Source organism: Dromaius novaehollandiae, unplaced genomic scaffold, assembly GCF_036370855.1.
Source record: "Dromaius novaehollandiae isolate bDroNov1 unplaced genomic scaffold, bDroNov1.hap1 HAP1_SCAFFOLD_102, whole genome shotgun sequence".
Lineage (NCBI taxonomy): Eukaryota > Metazoa > Chordata > Aves > Casuariiformes > Dromaiidae > Dromaius > Dromaius novaehollandiae.
Genome location: NW_026991412.1, coordinates 1 through 16,877, shown reverse-complemented (window position 1 = coordinate 16,877; position 16,877 = coordinate 1). Strand labels below are relative to the sequence as shown.

At 51.8% G+C, this 16,877-nt stretch overlaps 1 protein-coding gene and 1 long non-coding RNA gene across 2 annotated transcripts; both read left to right on the top strand.

The window, feature by feature from the left end:
• The first annotated feature begins 3,971 nt into the window (after positions 1-3,971).
• On the top strand, positions 3,972-5,164 carry LOC135326276 (uncharacterized). The gene is made up of 3 exons (XR_010386804.1): positions 3,972-4,038; positions 4,299-4,391; positions 5,101-5,164. It is a non-coding gene; the product is annotated as an uncharacterized LOC135326276 (long non-coding RNA).
• Positions 5,165-6,066: 902 nt separating this feature from the next.
• On the top strand, positions 6,067-16,584 carry LOC135326288 (maestro heat-like repeat-containing protein family member 2B; the record flags this gene model as incomplete). The annotated part of the gene is made up of 19 exons (XM_064504172.1): positions 6,067-6,134; positions 6,281-6,400; positions 7,454-7,561; positions 7,919-8,069; positions 8,525-8,565; positions 8,904-9,045; positions 9,748-9,800; positions 10,115-10,222; positions 10,563-10,682; positions 10,850-10,972; positions 11,500-11,652; positions 12,467-12,589; positions 12,954-13,033; positions 13,518-13,650; positions 13,797-13,889; positions 14,379-14,483; positions 14,852-14,975; positions 15,737-15,840; positions 16,432-16,584. Coding segments are annotated over exons 1-19 (2,088 nt in total), but the record flags the coding sequence as incomplete, so codon positions are not given.
• Between the last annotated feature and the right edge of the window lie 293 nt (positions 16,585-16,877).

The window sequence follows — 16,877 nt, the reverse complement described above, 5'->3', positions numbered from 1 at the left end:
CCAGACGTCAGGCCTGCCTGCCTGAATCTGGTGGCTCCAATACGCCCACCTTTGGCTGGGTAATAGAGGCACCTGCTGCAAACCAGCTGGTCTTCTGGTGTTAGCAGTGAGGGGAGGAATTTCCCTGAAGGCTGGGGAGCCGTTTGACCCAGCCTGATGCTAATACCTGAGGGCAGGTAATCCTCAGCTTGTTTCCTTCCAGGTCGCTTGACTAAAAGAGCTTCCCGGGTGAGACCTGAGGAGCCTGAGGATGGAGGCGTGGATGCAGAGTCTCCTCCTGCAGCCACCAACACCTTGCCTGGCTCTGTGGTCTCCTTTCTGTGCCAACTGCAGGAAAATGAGGTAAGGGAGTGGCAGTTTCAGTGGATTCCGCCTGAATTCAAGCACTTGGATTCCGAACGTGCCTGGCTCAGGCACCAGGGGATGTGCTCTTGCCACATGGTAAATGCACTCTCCTGCAAACACCGCATCACAGAAATGCAATTTTTGCCAGTCATTAGGAGACAATGCTACTGCACATCATCCTTTCTCACAGAAGGCAGGAGTGCAGTAGAGGACACGGCCAACCTTCTGGTCATTTGCTCTCCCCAGGCTTCCTCCTTTTGTCGACATATTCTCTGAAAACTTCCTGAGCGCAGCAGTAGTCCTACACCCACCCTAAGCCCCCGGCCACCTCTCTGTCTGGGCTGCTGTCTGCGGCTCCGACCATGCTTTGATCTTTGTCGACTTCTCAAAGACAGTGAAACATAAACATAATTTGAGAACCAATCTGTGCAGGGAAGGCAGATCTCCCGGTATGATCCACAAAAGTTACCCCAGGAACTTCCCTAAGGAGCCGGGGGAAGCCTGTGAGTCAGGCCCTACCAAGGAAGTCTGGAAATGCCATTGTCCCGTGTATTCCTTTTGCCCCCGGCACTTTGTTTGGTCTAGAGGAGCTATGAGCTCTTTGGGGCAGCAACTGTGTGGTTGCAGAATATCCAGCAGAGTGGAGGGAGCTGTGAAGTTGGGGAGATCCTTACCAGAGCAATGGGTGGATCCTCCGTTTGGCGAAACACTTCCTTGTGAGGCTGGTCACTCAGCTACTTTCTAGGACTAGATCCTCGAAATGGAGCTGTCTGCATGATGCCGTTTGGGAAGGCTGTACGGACCAAGTGCTCTACGACATCCTGGTCATCAAGGAGAAAGAAGTTCAGATGTTCCCTGTTCTGATTTGTCCTCAGGGTAATCGGGTAGAAATTTACCAGGAACTGGGGAGAATCCTCCAGGAAGATGGCGACCATTTGGAGAGAGATCTGTTAAGCCAATTAATAACATTGGCTTCAAGGGATTTGAGAGTGGCAAGCTTGTTCTCTTCGAAACTAGTCAAAGCATCCTGCCTAGAGCCCTGTTGTCTGGAAAGCTATAGCATGACACCAAAGATCTCCCCTTTGCCTTAAGAACCAATGACAGTCCCCAGATCCCACTATGGGAGACTCTTCCTCAGGGCAGCTGACTCCTTGAGGGAAAGGGCCATATCCAGCCAAGCTCTTGAGCAGGTGCAACCTCTGAAGTAGCTGCCCTGTGTAAAGTGGCACTGGGCCTTTGGCTGCAGCTGAGGCAAGCAGGCCCACGACTGCTGTAACAAGCATGTCTGTGCTGAAGGGAAAGGCTCCAGGCAGGGAGGCAGAAACTCAGCCTGCTTCCACACGGTTGGCCATTGGATTACCGTTCTTAGGTAGTCATCCTGCTTTGAGGAAGAGGCATGGCGAAGTGCCAGTCCCTTCCCTGCTGTACCCAATATTCCATCTGGCCTTCTGTGTGGAGCGTGTTCGTTGCTGGAGCCTTCTGGGAGCTTCTCTGTTCCTATTCTCCCGCTGTCACAAAGGGAAGGGAGAGGCAGCAGTAGCACAGAAGGGCAAATGGTCAAACTCTTTCTTGACCAACAAGTTTAGGACTGCTGAACTGCTTACCTTTCACAAAGGGGCAAAGCGGTGGCAGCCAAACAAGGCAGGGAATATTTATCACTGATGGATCTCTCTGGAGAGATGACGTTTCTCTCACTCTTCCCTTCAACATGGAAATGTAGAGCTGAAGTCATACAGCCATCGTTGGCTAGTTCCATCTGCCCCGCTGCCTCAGTCTTTCCTGTGTTGATGGTTTTCCTTCATGGTCCTTTTGTAGGGTGTAACGGATGTCGTGCAAAGAGCAGCAAGTGACATCCTGGTCTCCCTGGCCCGCTCTCACTTCCTACAAGTCATGGAAGAGCTACAGCGTCATCTGAAGCCTGTGGAGGATATCCCTCAGGAATTTGTTTTTATAACCCTCAGCAAACTGGCCACGAGCTATGGTACGGCAACTTGGGCTGCATGCTTTGGTGCTGGCTTCTTTGAGCAGCGGGAGAAGGGTTTCGGTTGTTGGAATATGGGAGGGCTACAGGGTTATGGCTTCCACATCTTTTGCTGCCTGGGAGCAGTCGGAAGTGGTGGCTTTGTCCCCTGAGCTAAGTGCCCTAAGGATGGGACCGTGGGAAGACCCAGCCTAGCGGAGTTCTGCTCCACTCTGCTTCCAGTCCCACCCTGAAGGGCTTCCCTGCTCCCATCCCTCGGGGAAGGGCACCCTTGCTGAACAGCTTTCCTGACAGCAGGTTGTTTGCTTTCCCTCTGCCCTTCTCTGCAGCACTGAGCTGCATCCCGTTTCTGGAAATGACCTGGAATGTCATGTACACCATGCTGGGGCGAGTACAGAGCAGCAGGATGAAGCAAGCCTTCTGTGCTGGTAAGTGTCCACCTCTAGTGCCAGGGCTGCACTGGGATGCAGAGGGAAGGGGAAGTTAGTGAGCGGCAGTCGGCACCCAAGTCTCTTCTCTCTCAAGCTGCTACTGCAGGTTCTGAACCTCTAGGGAGCTCCAGCCCTTTAAAGCTCCAAACAGTCTGTACAACATAAAAGAATGTCTAAAGCTCAGGAGATGGCTGTGGCCAGGAAGGGAATGGAGTTGTTGGAGTTTTACTACTCAGCTAATTTTACTACTCAACAGCTAATCTTGGAGGGGGGAAAAAGGACTAGCAGGAACAAGGAGGAGAAGAGGGAGGAGAGAAACAGCTTAGCATTTCAAGGAAGGCATTTTCAAACATTTCACGCCTGCCCCAGAACCCAAAACTGCTCTGGAGCTAAGTGCTGATGAGCATGGGACGGCAGTTTGAGACAGGCTGGAGTGATAATGCAAACTCTTCTCTCTGGGACATACTTGACAGAGTGACCTTTCTCCCCATCTTTCATGCAGTTCTGGAAACGTGGTCGAAAGGGGTGACTGTTTACTTCCAAGACTGGGCAAAGTGCTCCTTCCCTCGAATAGGGGAAGCCCAGCTTTGTGAGAAGACATACCCTTTCTTCTGCTACGTGGTCAGAAACTGGCTGGACTGTGAAGAGAAGGAGGTGAGACTGGCTGCCTTTGTGGCCCTTTAGCAGCAGCAGCTGCAATGCTGGAGTTCACCTGTCTTTCTGGGGAACAGTGGTGTCACGTCAGGAGAAGTGCTTTCCAGGGAGGAAGCAGGTCGTTGAGGCGTTGTCTAGAGCTGGGAGCCTGCTGCAGCTCGACAGTGTGGAAATGCTGTGGGCCAACAGGCAGTGTGCCTGGAGTCCCGCTTTGCAGCCTCGCGATGAACTAGTGAGGCCAGGCCGGGTCTGGAGAACCGCCGCTGGGAACCAGCCAAATTCCAGTGGCCTTTGAGCCCCAAGGGTCTTGGGTTTAGAAGAGGGGAAATGTTCTCTCTCTTCTCGAGCAAGACCGTTTCCTCCAGAGGAAGCTGGGAAATGGCCGTCTTTGGGAAGGGGGAAGTTTGTGTCTGGGGGATGCTGCCTCCTAGAGCAGAGCTTCAGTCGGAGCAAACAAAGGTCTTCTGTCTTCCTTGTGTGCAGCTCAAGGAGGACATCATCAGGGCTGTGGCAGCTATGATGGGCCTCCTCCTTCATCAGGAAGAGTATCAAGGGCATGTGTGCGACCAGCTCTGCTGGCTCTTGGACCAGTATGAAGAGGTCCAAGATGGTTTTCACGTGACCAAGGTGAGGTGTCTGGCAAGATACGATGTGGCTGCATGGGTCAGGGTGAGTGTGTGCTGGGATCAGGGAGCTGTGGGAGTTCCTGGAGGAGCTGGGAACCTGTTAGAGAAGAAGCCAAGACAGTCGCACACAGATGGAGGGGGAGGCTTGATACTGCCTGTTTTTTCAGGGCAGAGAACAGCCAACTGTGGAGGCATGCTGTCCTGTGTTAATGAGCTGCTCTCACTCACAAGCCACCCTCTCGTTTTCACTTTTTCTTGTAGCGTCTCAGGCATTTCTTGGAAGCTGTGGAGAAAACTGAGCCCTTTATCCCCAGGGAAAGAGTTTTTATCATCTGCATTGTTGTGCACAACCAGGTAAGCAGGGGCTGAACATCTTGCACTTCCCTCTGGGTTAGCAGGTCTGCCTCTGGTTGGCAGGAAAGACCCATGGGGTGGCAGGGCAGAGTTTCCCTCCTTTGGGCTTTTCTCATACCTTGCAGTCAGGTCCATACAGCTGTTGAGGCCCCCATTCCGGCCAGGTGCCCACGGACTTTTCCAGGGCTGCTTTGCCTGGTTCCAGGGACAGCTCAGTTCACAAAGGAGTTTCCTGCTCGGGCAGAGAGCAGGAGGAATCTGGAGCCCAGAGAGCTGAAGCTGAGCCTTGGAATCCCAGCCAGCCCTTGTATCCTAACGGCCTTTTGCTGCTGCGGAACTGACTGGAACTCAAAGGTTGCTCTTGCCTCTAGGGCGTAGCCTTTGTTTTGGCTGTGGGTCCCCTGTCGTAGGCTCAAACTCCCTCTGGAGCGTTAGAGTGGAGCTGACAAGACGCTCAGGAAGGTGTTCATCTCTGACTCCAGGATCTAGAAGCTGTCTGTCAGAGCACAAGCTCATCTCTGGCCTCTCCGTAGAGTTCCAGAGAGACAGAAGGGTGGGGGGGAAGCAGAAGACAGCTTTGAGAGGACAGAGCACTGTCCTTCTTGAATGGCATCTTTCCCTGTGAGTCCCCAGGGAGACAAGACCTCATAGGAGCGATTCTTTTCAGTCTCTCTCAAGACTGATCCTAAAACGTACCTCATTCCCACAGCTCTCGGATGTGACCAAGAAGCACCGCATTGGCCATAAAACAGAGCTGTGCCACTGCATGCTGCTACTAGGTAAGGAGAAAACAGAATTTGGCTGTGGTTTCTTTGAAAGCTCTGCAATGGGAGAAGAGCTTGATTGTTAACCTAGAACATGATTTCTTCCCTCCAGCCCGAAGCTTCCCTGAGGAGACCATGGAGTTTCTGTACTCACAACTGGAGGCTGAGAACGAGGCTTCTAGAATAGCAGCCCTGTCTCTGCTGAGATTCTTTGTTCATTGTGACTGTAAGTAACACTAGGAAGAAAATAGGAGGAATGATGTACTTTGGCTGAGGGACTACGAGCAGAAACAGCCAAGAGCTGAAGCCATGAACTGCCAGAGCCTGATCAGAGGAGGTGTTCAGGCTGTGCAGTTGGGCTGTGGTAGACCAGACTCCTCTGCAACCTGAGTGCACAAGAAGTGCACACTCCCTGAGGTATCTCAGAAGTCGCCCGAGTCCCCTTCAGCTCTGAGAAACAGGCCAGCAGCCTTGTCAAAATCCATGGAGGGCACACGCTTAGTGTGGACCAAGCACCTTACCATGTTTCAGCTGAGAAAGGGTGAAGCACAGAAATGCGTGGGTGCTTACAAAGACTATGTTACCCAAATGAATTGTAGTCTCCAACCGTATCAAACCCAGCCGAGCAGTCTGTCTGGATAGTTATTGACCACGCTTCGTCAGGGGTGACAGCTGAAGCTCAGTAACACTCCGAGCATAAAGAGTAGTGAATTCCAGTGTGGATCCCATTTTTCTAACTCTCTGTGTTAGGCAGTCCCTGTTGCTCCTGGCTTCTGCTGCTTCCCCTGAAGTCAGATTTTGGCCCCGTGCTTTCTGTCTAGCTGTCCATGAGAAAGCAGAGACATTTTGACAGTGCTCTTTTGGAGGGGTGGGCTCTGCCTCAACGTACCTGTACTTCCTTTCAGCAATGGCGATAAGAAAGAACATGTTCCTGGTTGTCAAGGCAGTGGAAACTGTCTTTGGAGACCACCGGAGTAAGGTGAGGTGGCTGGGGAAGGGATGGTAGCCTGATGAGTGACAGGGGAAGCATTTCCCTACGCAGTTTGGATCTAGCCTAGGCATATGTTTCCTGCTTCGGAGAGAAGGACTCATGGTTACTCTTGTTTGCAATCTCCTCCCCGGCAGGTGAAGGTGGCTGTTCTTGGTTTCATCAAGGAACTGTTCAGCTCTGGTGTCGAGAACTGTTCGGCCTGGGGTCTGGTGGCCTATGTTTTCAGGGAGTTCAGTCGGGCCACCAGCAGACTGGTAAGAGGAGAATGTGACATTTGGGGCTTTGTTTTGTGCCTTTTGTCCACTGACTACTGCACTGAGCTTCCCTGAAAATGTGGAGGCCCCCAAGCAGCAGCCCTTGAGTGCCTGGTGCCATGACCTCATCAGCATCCCAACCGACTTGAATCGTGGGTCTCTCTGTTGCTGTCAAGGGTGCGGCTGTGGTGCTACACCACCATGTCATGCAATGGGAGGCACCGTGGGAGAGTAAGAAAAGAGCAGTGGTGCTGCCAGGGATTTCAGCAAAACTGCTTGGCAAAAGCCACCCTGGAAAAGTGGATTCTCAGCAGGATACAAAGGTGGACAAGTCTTTTCTGAACTGCTGATGGATGATCAGCAAAAGACAGAAATTGTGGGCTAAGCAGGACAAGCCGGAAAAGCTCTCCAGTTCTTTCCTTGTCCTCCATATTTCTGTCCGAACCTGTCCTGCCCTCCATGCAGTGCTTTCGGGCCCTGTGTGCTTTCTGGAAACAAAGGGACCACAGGCACCTCTTTCTTAGGTGTTGCCAGCCAGGTCCACAGGGAATGACTCCTTGTAGGTGGCTCACCAGAACAAGGACTTGGTGAAACTCTTGGCTTTGGCTGTGCCTTTCCTCTTGTTCAGTCATTTGCTGTGAGGCTCCTGAAGGCTGCATTTGTAAGGAGAAGCGTGTCAAGAACTCCCACCTCCTCTTCCTTGTCCTTGGGGCCAGTTCTGCTCTCCTTTCAGTGCAGGAATTGAGCAGAACTCCTCTGAAGAGCGTTTCTTTGGTGTCATTAAAACAGAGCTCGGGCCATTGAGCATCTGCTGTCGCGAATAAACCATTTACCCCCATTGGTTGGGTAATTGCAAACAGGCAGTTGCTCTCTCTGCATTCTGTGTAGTTTTCCTTGCAGTCCAGGATGTGACCCCTACTATAGGATTTCCCATTGTCTTACCTCAGGTGACCTGTGCTCCCAAAGCAAAAGCCAAGTCTCCTACTGAAGCCTCTAGCCTCTTCCTGAAGAAACAGTAGCTGATGGGAGTGTTTTCAAACTTGTGTCTTGCAGGAGACAGGAAACCTCTCTGAGAGGGAAGCAGTGGCAGAGACCGCGCTTCAAACTCTCTGCTTACATGTCCTCGACACCCTGGACGTCTCAGCAAGCGGCATGACAAGAGTAAGTCATCCCACCACCTGGTGCTACTCCTTGCCTTGAGGATACCTTCTTCTAGCCCTCCCCCTCCCTGCTGACAAGCTCTTCCGAGCACGGGGCTACCAGAATGTCTTGTCGGAGGAGAGGGGAAATGAAGCCTTGTGAATAACAGTCCAAGAGATGGGCTCAAGTGGGGATTAGGACAGTGGACTAGAAGGAAGAGAGACAGAAGAGAAAGGGTGGGAGAGACATGAAGTAATGCCCTGGAGAGGGCTAACAGTGGAGGGGCTGGGTCATAGCCACAGAGGACAGCCACTATGAAAACAGGAGTTGAAGGGATGGAAAGAATGACGTGCTGAATTGCTGTATTTTGCTCTGCAGCTCCTATGGCCAAGGCTCCTCCAGTTCGTAGTGCCAGCTCAGTACACTGGCACTCTGGTCCCACTCTCCCGCTGCCTCAGGGAGCTCGTGGAGAGACAGGAGAGAGCAGAAGAGAAGGAGGAACCCAATTACCTGTGCTACCAAGAACGCGGTAAAAGAGAGAAACTTCCAAAGTATTCTGTCCTGCTCTGTCAGGTGGACAGGCTGAGCCTGTGTGTGTCTCTGTCCCCTGGCAGACCCAACTGGGAGGCTGGGAAGAGTGAACAGCACAGCCTTGCCCTTCTGCTAGGTGACAGGGAGTCCTGCCCTGTATTTCCTTTGTGGAAATTTCCTCTGCATTTCCCAGAGAAAATGCTTTGCTCTTCATTTCTCAGCATTCTCCCTGTAAAATGGAGGACTCCTTGCTGGCAGTGCTGGGGAGTTACCTTCCTTTCGGCACGTTAATTGCATGGATACCCTAAGATGGGAAAAGCTGGGGGAAGGCAAATTTATCAGCAGATTATCAGGCCCCTTCAGTCCTGTCCTGGAGGCTTTGCCTGGGATGGACGGGTGATCATCTTGTGTGGGACTTGGCCTGCTGAAATGGATCTTTCTTTCTCTTTCCAGCCAAACTGCCAACTCCCCAGGCTCTGCTGGTACGTCTCCTGGTGAGTAGTTGGGGACTCCTCGGGGCAGAGTTTTCCTGATCAAGGGAAAGGGGGAGAGCTCCGGATGGAGACTGCTTTCAAGGCAGATGCTTGCAGCCTTCAGGGAGGAACAAGCCTGCTGGAGGGCGTCTTGCCCTCCAAGGACTGCCTGGGCATTCCCAGTGTGGACCTCTCGAATAGCAAGGACGCGCCATTCCTCAGGGAGGCAGTGCAAAAAGAGAAGCAGTTCTGCTGTGTGCTGCCTGCCATGGCACCTGCAAAGCCCCTCTCCTTTCTCAGACAAACTGCTGTTCCTCTGTCAGGCTGGAGCTCTAATTCTCTCTCCTTCCCTCTTCCAGGTGCTTGCTTGCTCTCCTTATGAAGGAGGTGGCCATGGAGCTGTTGCCCTGCAGCTGCTGAAGACCCTTCACAGGGCAATTCACAGAGCGGTGGGGATTCCCTGGATGGCCCAGATCCCTTCCTTGCTGCAGTACCTTGAAGGTAAAGTGTCCGCTGGGAGGGGATTGATTTGAAGAGGACAGAAGGGAAGTCAGGAAAAGGCAGGTCCCCAGAGTGCCTGAGGACAACGGAGCCCTTGAGTGTCTTAAAGCTGTCTTGTTCTTCATCCCTCCCAGTTCCAGGGAGCTGGAACTGACAGCTGAGAGAAGTAATGCTCCTGAAATAATCTGATCCCTGTGTGGGCTTTAGCCTGGCATATTGCATCAGAATGGCAGGCTCTGGCAGCATCCTCCCACCCTTGCTTGGACAGTGTTTGTGAGTGGTTACATTCCCCCTTGAGGAGATTTTGTGGCACTGCCCTCTCCTTGGAAGCTCAGAGTCACCAGTCGAGTCCAGCTTGGCAGTGGCAGTTCTCTCTTGCACTAAGCTCCAGCTGGTTGTGAAAGGCCCTTCTGCCTCATTTTTCTTCCTGTGAGGAAATAGACAGCTGCTTTGACCAGCAGTCAGTATTCCCCAGCGTTGATTCCATGGTCCTGAACAAATGGGACTTGGACATACCTTATGCATTTGGACTCACAAAGGGGCTGGTGGAGTAGCTGCCTTTGAGCCCTGACAGAACAGGTACATTCTGGGAGCTGGTAGCCTGGGAATGCTGGACTTTTTGCTTCCAAAGGAGACGTGTGGATGCTTCTTTTGGGCTCACTGTAATCAGATGACCTGCTGTTGTGTCCTCTTGTTTCCCAGGAAAAGATGAGAGCTCCCTGGACTATGCAGAATGGGAGTGCCGTCTGCTGCAGGTACAGAGTTCTTTTATGACAGCTGGGAGGTGGGGTCTTGGCAGTGAGGTTTTGGGCAAGCCTGTCCTCTCCCAGAACTTGGGCCTGTTGTCCTAAAAGCGCCACTGCCTCTTTCTCTATAGTTTCCTGAGACCCAGAAGGATCTTAGCTGCATATTGGAAGAAGGGTCTGGGGCAGATTAAAGGGGTGGGAAGGGAAGATGGATTATCCGTAGTGTGAGCTGTCCCCAGACACCTTCTTGTTACACTGGAATGAGAGAAAGACCTTGACAAAACCTGAGGAAGCATTTGCTTCACTTTTTGTTTTCTCCATAGTTCCTGAGAACATCTCTGGAAGCCATAAAGAATGAGACCTGGAATATGAAGCTGAATGGCGAGTTAACTCAGCAGATGGCCCACTATCCAAACTTTTCCAAGGAGAAGGTTGGTCCTCTGCTAAGACTTGGTCTTTACTTTTCTTCCTTGAGAGGTTTGGTGGCAGAGCCACAGGATGCTTCTCTCCCTGCATGGTTTTTTTCAATACAGTTGCTTTTCACTGCTTCCTATTCTCAGCCCTACATAATGTCTTTTTTTTTTTTCTTCCTTTAATTCTCTGTATAGAGCTGGTAACTGGATTGGGCCAAGAAATGGGCTGTTTTTGTAGTCTTGGTGCCTTGGCTGTCTCTTGGTCCTTGAGATGGGGTGGTAGCTGGGTGTTCCGCTTCTCCAGTGATGACAGGTTGCTGTGTTAGCAACCTCTTCGTGCTGGCCTCTTCTCTTTCAGAATTTCCTCTATAAGGCTGTGGGGGGAGCACTGGCAGCGTCTCAGAACATCAGCTACATTGAAGAACAGCTGCAGAGCTACTTGGAAAGAGTCAGACGTCTGGAACCTTCTGAGAGAGAGGTGGGTGCTCTCTATCCCTGCGCTCTCCAGTTTTCCCTCGGCAGCTTGGATCTCGTTGCCTGACTTGGAGCTTTTTCCTGCTGATTCCCTCAGGCAATATGCTTGAAAGCTTGAAAGGGATGAATGTGTGGGATGGAAACAGACTCACTCTTTCCCTTGTGTTGCAGGGACCGATTTCGGTGTTAGCATCCTCTGCTGAGGGCCACTTCGACCTGGCCTTGAAGACAGTCCACGACTTTGCTGCTGCTGGGGAGAATAGGAGACTTCCTAGGGTCTTCACCCTCCAGAAGGTAAGGGAAGCAGGTTTTCTCTGTTGTCTTGGCTTTCTTTGCTTGTGTAAGAACTGCCGGAAGCCTGTAGCCAGGAGTTCTGGTGCTTCAGGCGTCTTCAGGACAGATCCCATTACAAAGTCATGGATCAAAATTCCCCAGCAGTGGCAACAAACAGCAACTGGCCATTGGAACAGTGTTGGGTGTGGTTTCAGTTCAGCTGGCAAATGGAAATGAGGGATGGTCAATGGGCAGTGCTCAAACTCCTGGTGCTGTCAAGGAAGGAGGTTCTGCACTTCAGCCCTCCTTTGTCTAAGAGTTCCAGCTCTTAGACACAAGAGAGGGAGACAGTGGGAGGGAGAACAGCTCTCTCCCAGAGAGTTAACGGAGGCATTGAAGAGTTACTTGGTGAAATGTTTTGAGAAGTGTGGATGAAAAAGGCAAGCTCGTACCTGTTTGGAGGCAGTTTCTCAGCTAGAAGCAAAGGGGAAGTCTAAGGTAAAATGAAGAGGCTCGACTGAATCCTCCTGACTTTCCCAATTTTCCAGGAGCACCAGAAGGAGAACGGAGCAAAGACAGCTGCTGCTGTCATGCTCATCTACAGTAAAATAGCACTCCATGCACCCAAGCAGCAGCTTCTTGCCCGGGTCGAGACGGACATTGTAGAGAACATCCTGTGCCAGTACAGAACCAGCCCTCAGGTAGGAGCTGTGAATGCTCGGTGTCGGGACAATTAGTCTAGAGCTAGCTCCCGCCCTCCTCTGAACCGGAGCTTACTGGGACAGAGCATCTGTTTGGAAAGATCTGCTCTCAACAAGAGTCCTGGATCTCCAGTTCCAAACCTGCCACTCTATCCCTTTGACATATATCCCCGTGTCATTGCTGGTGTTCTTTGAGTTTTGGGGGACTTGTCTGAGATGTCAGAGACCCGAAGCACAAGCAGTATCCCAGGTCCAGTTCTAGCCGTTGCTCCCCATGCAGGGGACAGAGGGCTCCAGATGAGTCTCTGCAGCCTCGTAGTGTTGGCGGTAATCTGAACTGCTGCCGTCTTTCGCATACTAGTGTTTTCTGTTTCCCCGACTCTCACTCTTTCTCCTTGCACCTTGCAGGCACCGGGCATCACTTTCCCAGCCCCAGTAAATGCTCCCTGAATGAGCCTTGCTCCTTGCCCTTCTCCCATTTCCAGTTTCCGTTGTTCCAGATTTGCTTTCCCCACTGCCTTGGGCCAGAGTCCAGGGGGCTCTCTTTTGGGTAGGAAGCTGGGGAAAGCTCCTTTCTGCTTCCAGGTAGTCCATGTCTTCCTAGGATCCCAGGAGAGATCTCCTTCCACTGAAATAAGACCCAGAGGCCCTTCCCCCTAGGCTCCTGGAGGATGCAGTTTCTTCCCTCCGCAGCACTTTGAGAGTAGCTTTGGCCCTTGGGTTGATCTTTTGGCCCTCCTGTTAATCTTTTGGCCTTTGGTCCTTTGAACAGCTCCTCATCTATGTCACCTTTTTTTTCTTTCCTGGTCCTCAGGACACAGAACTCAAGCTGGCCCTAATCCAGAGTGTCACAGAAGTCAGCTGCGCCCTTCAAGGCGTTGGCACCTGTGAGAACTTCAGCTTTGCTTCGAAGAGGGTGCTGCTGGAGCTTGTGCTGGTGAGTGACATGGAATGAGAGAGGCTGTCCTGCAGAAGAGTTTGTGCACTGAGAGGGGTTTCCTCAGAGAGGCACTGTTCTCTGTGGGCTGAGAAAGGCCTTGGGCAAACTTGGGAGTGTCCGAGGCCTAGGCACCAGCACACTAGGGTCCCTTGTGCTGCCAGCTTGTGGGTGATCCCTGGGAAGAGCAGTGGGTCTGTCCTCTCTGGAGCTGCGGTCTTCCGGCAGTTCTGGGAGAAACCTGCATGGAGGCTGTCTGTGTTAGCCACACGCGCGGAAGAAGAATCTGCTCTTCTTGCTGAGGCAAGGCCCTCTTCTTTCCTGCCCTCTGACCTCTGTGTACCTGTCTCTCTGTGACCTGCAGGACTTCATGAAGCAGGAGCCCCTGGATTGCGTGGCTTCTCCCGTTCGCTACAGGGCAATTCTTGCGGTGGAGCACTTGAGGTAGGGCTTTTCCTCCTGTGTGCTGGGTTTTCCTCCGCATGTCACAGAGGAGCTGATTGAAGCTTCACAGTTGACCTGAGTGTGGGGTGAGAAGCTGCCTTTGGTGTGGGGTGAGGTGATGGTCCCCGTTTTGTATGATCCTGGAAGATGTGATGCGGTACAGATCCTGGAGCCCAGTGTTGGAGAGAGATGGCCTGAGGCTGTAGATTGGAGAAGTGTGGAACAGAGAGTGGTCTGGGCTGCAGAAAGGCTGCTGGCTGGCTGGCTGGCTGGCTGGCTGGGGGAAGAGAGCTCCCGGCTCTCTGTACGCTGGGAGTCTGATGGGCAAGAATCCATGGGAGTTGGCGGAAGTGCTCCCTCTTCATGGAACAGCAGTGTTGGGAACTGGGGCTCCAGCTTCAGATGAACTCTAGCTGCCACTGGACCCCCTCTGGCAAAGAGTAGCAAGTGTCCTTTCTGAACTCTTTCTTTTGTCTTCTGCCAGCAAGATCAAGCCATCTCTGACCCAGAAGGAAAACTGTCATCTTCTTCAGGAGTGCTTCCGAAGCCTATTTCCCCTTCCTCCCCTTGAGCAGACAAAAGAAGGGGAGGCAGCAGATGATGCTGAGCATGCAGAGGTAGCTGTCAATCCCCCTCTGCTGCTCTGCATGTTCAGAGCTGCACCTTATCATGCACTGAATGCTGGCAGAGCTGAGGCTCTGGACTCTGGCTGAGTTCTGAGGCTCTCTGATTTCAGCTACCACTCCTTCTCTCTTGCTTTTAGGCTCTCTATACACGATCCCTGGAAGCTCTTGCTCGCCTCATGACAAGTCTTGAGGAAGAGCTGACCTTGTCATGGCTCAAGGAAACCTTTCACGTGAGTAGCAAAGAGGAGAAAGGGAAACTCTCTTTTGTCAAGAGGAGAGCCAAGGATGGAGGGCCTCACGCTTTAGGGGATCATCTGAGAATAGGAGATGCTCTGGAGGCAGGTGCAAGGCATGCAATTCTTCCCTGGAGGTGGAGAAAACTATGGCCCGTCGTGGCTGTAGGAGTTGTGTTATTGGTTGTCAGGGCATGTTGCAATGGGAGCTGTTGCCAAGATGGCCATGGTGGACGGATACAAGGCACTCCCAATCTTTGCTGATGAGTGAGTGCTGTGTGCAAGTATCAGATACACTAATATAAGAAGCCTTCAGTGTTTGTGTACCTCACAGCGGTGATGAATTCCCATGGAGGCCAATGTATCCTTAGTGTGGTTCCTGGGGGAAGAAAAGGTGGGAGACTGTAAAGGAGTGTGTGTGTGTGTGTGTGAGTGTGTGTGCGTGCAAACGATGCATGCCCTGATCTAGCTGTGGTCTTCCAACAGCTCCTAGAGGCCTGGCTCCGTTCTGGGAAAGAGTGGGAGAGAGAGAGGGCCCTTTATGCCTGCACTCATCTGCTAAAGACTTACACCGAGAGACTGGAGGATGCTGTGAGTATTGACTCCCTCTTCCCAAAACTCTTTGGGAGTGCTTGTGGGTTCAGCTGGAGTCTCTCGGGGAACCAAGACGAGGGCAGCCCTGGCGAGCCAGGAGGCCCTGCAGGTCTTCTCTGCAGCTCTGCCCTAACCTCAGCACCCATCTGCCACCAAGACAGCATTGCTCCTTAAGCCCTTCTGCTTCCCTGGCAGGGAGGTTTGCTCAGAGCTGTGCTCTGGGTTGCTAATCTCCTGGGAGGATAAAGCTGAGCTTCTGTCGATCCAGATGCCCTGCTGTGGGTCAGGAGTCAGTGTCAGAAGGAGAAGGTTGAAGGGCCACTCCTGCAGCCTGAGAACTTTCTTCTTTCTTTGATTTCTACCAGAGAGAAAACTCTTCTGAGCAGTTTGGCTCCATGATTGGAGTGCTGGGGCCTCTCAGCTGTGACTCCCTGGCCACATCACGCCAGCGGGCAGTCGACTGTATCAGCTGCCTTCTCTCAACACAAGGTGAGAAGAACAGTCATTGCTTCCCACTTCCTTCCGCCTGCTCTTCCCTCTCTTCCCTGTCTGGCAGCAGAGGCAATGTGCAGGGAGGGGGCTCCATTGCCAGAGGAGAAGAGTAATGGACAGCAGACTGCTGGTTTCTTGCATCCAGACCTTGGTCATTCTTTTCCCTCCTGGCCATAGCACAAGGGAGGCCTGGGAAAGTTCTCTGAGCAGCCTTGCCTCAGGGGCACTTCTGGGTGCTGTGGAGAATGAGAGCCCTCCCACATTTCTGTCTCAGGGCAGCACTCTCAGGCACCAAGGATTAGAGGACAGCACTTTCTAGCTTTGTAGAGACAAAGTAATGATCCCAGTTGAGAAATTGTTTAGAAGGGAGTTGTACACCTGGGCTTCTGGAGTGGACTTTGGTCAGCATCACCTGTCCACACTGATGAATCTATGGAGACCCTCCTCCCAGTCAGAGGATAGGTGTGACCTGTGCTTGCACATGGGATGGAGGGGCTGAGAAAAAGAGGAGCCATAGTTGAGGACAATAGGTATAGTCTGAAAACTGCTGTAGGAGAAGGAGAGTGTTTTTTCTGACTGGCATAGAGCAGAATCTGATGGCCTGACTCGTAAAATGCTGCACCCAGAGTTCAGAAGGGTCCTGCACTACCCCTGTGGAATTCCCTACCACCATTTGGTGATTCCTTGATCAATGGCTGTGGACTGGGGGTTCATTTTCAGAAAATGTGCCTATCCTTTCCCACCTGTGTTTCTTTTAGGCAAGGTTATGCACACAAGGGAAGTGGATCTGAATCACTTCTGTGAGGAGCTGATGGCCGCAGATGTGGATTCGCTGCTGAGGACCTCTTCCAAAATCGCAAAGGTTACTGACTCCAAAGCCAGAGCTGTGGCTACCTGGTGGCTCAGCTCCCATCACTTTTCTCTTCTTTACTTCCAAGATTTCTCTCCCCTTTCAGAGTGGCCTATAGCAATGGGGCCTCTGTTGTTAGCAAGTAGTAAGAGGGTTTTGAAGCATAACAATATCTAGCGTTCCCACTGGGGAAAGAAGTAGACTCCATGAAGTTTCTATGAGTTTGTGTGTTTGTTTTCATCCATCCACACCCAAACACTCTCCATCTGGGGAAAGTGAGCTGTTGAAGCAAAGCAGGGAAGTTCCTTAGCCCGATGGCTTTCTCTTTATTTTAACATGTATTAGCTTGCCAGCTCTTGAGAGTTATTTTAAGAACATAAGTTGTGTAGGCAAGCAACCGACCTCATGGAAGAGCCTTCCAACTCTATGAGCTTCATAAATCAAAAGAAGAAGTTGTATGTGCAATTGGAATACAAAGCACCTGCCACCTTCAGGATTAGCTAATGGCTGAACTGAGAAGCTGCTCAAGTTTTCTTGTCCTTTGCTTGTAAGAGAGGAAGCAGACTTCTGATGTTGTTTCTCCTGTTTCTCATTTCTCTCCAGGTTGCATGCAAATCCTTTTGCTCAGAGCAGGCAAGAGGCTTTCTGAAGGCTGTCCTGGGCAGCATGCTGTCCTTCAGCCCCACTTGTGCTCGGGCAGCAGGCGAGTGGATGCTCATCTTCCTGAAGGAATGTGGAAGAGAAATGTTGCTGGAGGTAAAACACCCCTTGTTTATCTTTAGAGTTGGAACTTTGACACTGAGCTGCTGCACTACCCCTTGTCTAGCTGCTGTGGTCTGCAGAAATGCATCTTGCATGCAGAGCCAAGAATGTCTTGTTTATCCAGCTGAAGTCCTGGCAACCTAATCCAAGAGCTACTGTGCATCTGGTACCAGCAATACAAACCCTTCTGGAGCAAAGTCTCCAACTGTTCCAGACACAGTGCCAAGAAGGAGCAAATCTGATAGACACAATTTAGTAGAGCCCCCCCCCTTTCTCTGGTCTGTGCT